Here is a 1,097-nt window from a genome sequence, read left to right as displayed (position 1 = left end):
ACTCTGGATCTCGATGACCTTCTCCAGGGCGGCCACGGCGTTGACGTTGGGCTTCTGCTGCAGCAGGGAGGGATCCAGGGGCTCCAGCTGCCCGGTGGGGGGGGACATACACATGGGGGGGGCAGGAGGGAGCCGTCAGAGCCGGGGGATGGCGCCAAGACCCCCCCCCCCCCATGCACCCCGCCGCCAGCACCCCCGAGCCCCCGCGGGGCTGGAGGCCACCCCGTGGCAGAGCCGTGGGGAAACTGAGGCAGGGAGTGGGGACGGGTCCCCCACTGGGGGGGGACGGACGGACACACACACGGTACGGACACAGGGGACCCCCCCCCCACGGCGGCGCCCCACCTCCAGGCCGAGCAGCGCGGAGACGCAGGCCTCGGAGGCGTCGCAGATGGCCGTCAGGTCGTGGCCCCCCTCCAGCGCCAGCACCACCCGGCCGCCCGCCAGCTTCATCAGCTGCTTGGTCAAGTGGCCGAAACCTGGGGCAAGGAAAGGGGGGGGGGGGGGGGGACACGGCGGTGACGAGCGGCTCGGCGAGGCCCCTCGCCCCCCCTGCCCTCCCTCGCCCCCCCCCACTCACATTTGGCGGTGACGGAGTAGCCGCCGAGCGGCGAGAGGTGGCCCTCGACGGCGTCGAAGCCGGCCGACACCAGCACCACGTCCGGGGAGAACTCGTGGGCGATGGGCATCACCACGGTCCTGGGGGCGCCCGGCGTCACGGGGGGGGGTGCACGACCCCCCCCCACCCTCCAACCCCCCCCTTCCCCCGGGGCACCTACCTGAAGGCGGTGAGATACTCGACGTCGCCGATGGGGGGGTCSACGCCGCCCGTCCAGGCGATGTTGATGTTGTAGCCCACTCCCATCCCGCTGCCGACCTGCGCAGAGCCACGCGTGAGCCGCCGTCCGTCCGTCCGTCCGTCCCCCCCGGACGCCTGGGCCCGCCGCAGCCCGGGTGGGTCGGGGGTGACCTGTCCCCCCACCCCGGCGCTCACCTCCTCGGGCGCCCCGCTGCCGGGGAAGAAGTTGCCGTTGTCGTAGCGGTGCAGGGAGATGTAGAGCACGTCGGGGTCGCTGTAGAAAGCCTGCTGGGTGCCG

The 1,097-nt window shown here is 73.5% G+C and overlaps 1 protein-coding gene across 1 annotated transcript in view; it reads right to left on the bottom strand.

Moving 5' to 3' along the window:
* HDAC5 (histone deacetylase 5) overlaps positions 1-1,097 on the bottom strand; it is a gene marked incomplete at its 5' end in the record, with an annotated part of 11,060 nt that overhangs the window by 2,514 nt on the left and 7,449 nt on the right. Inside the window, 5 exons of the mRNA XM_026057236.1 lie at positions 3-87; positions 346-479; positions 581-699; positions 780-877; positions 995-1,084. Of these exons, the coding sequence (XP_025913021.1) occupies positions 3-87; positions 346-479; positions 581-699; positions 780-877; positions 995-1,084 (526 nt within the window). The remainder of the gene's footprint in view (positions 1-2; positions 88-345; positions 480-580; positions 700-779; positions 878-994; positions 1,085-1,097) is intronic.

This window comes from Apteryx rowi, unplaced genomic scaffold (assembly GCF_003343035.1).
Source record: "Apteryx rowi isolate R43461 unplaced genomic scaffold, aptRow1 scaffold_1375, whole genome shotgun sequence".
Classification (NCBI taxonomy): Eukaryota; Metazoa; Chordata; class Aves; order Apterygiformes; family Apterygidae; genus Apteryx; species Apteryx rowi.
Note: the sequence above shows the minus strand (reverse complement) of the source record. Positions and strands in the feature narration are given on the sequence as shown.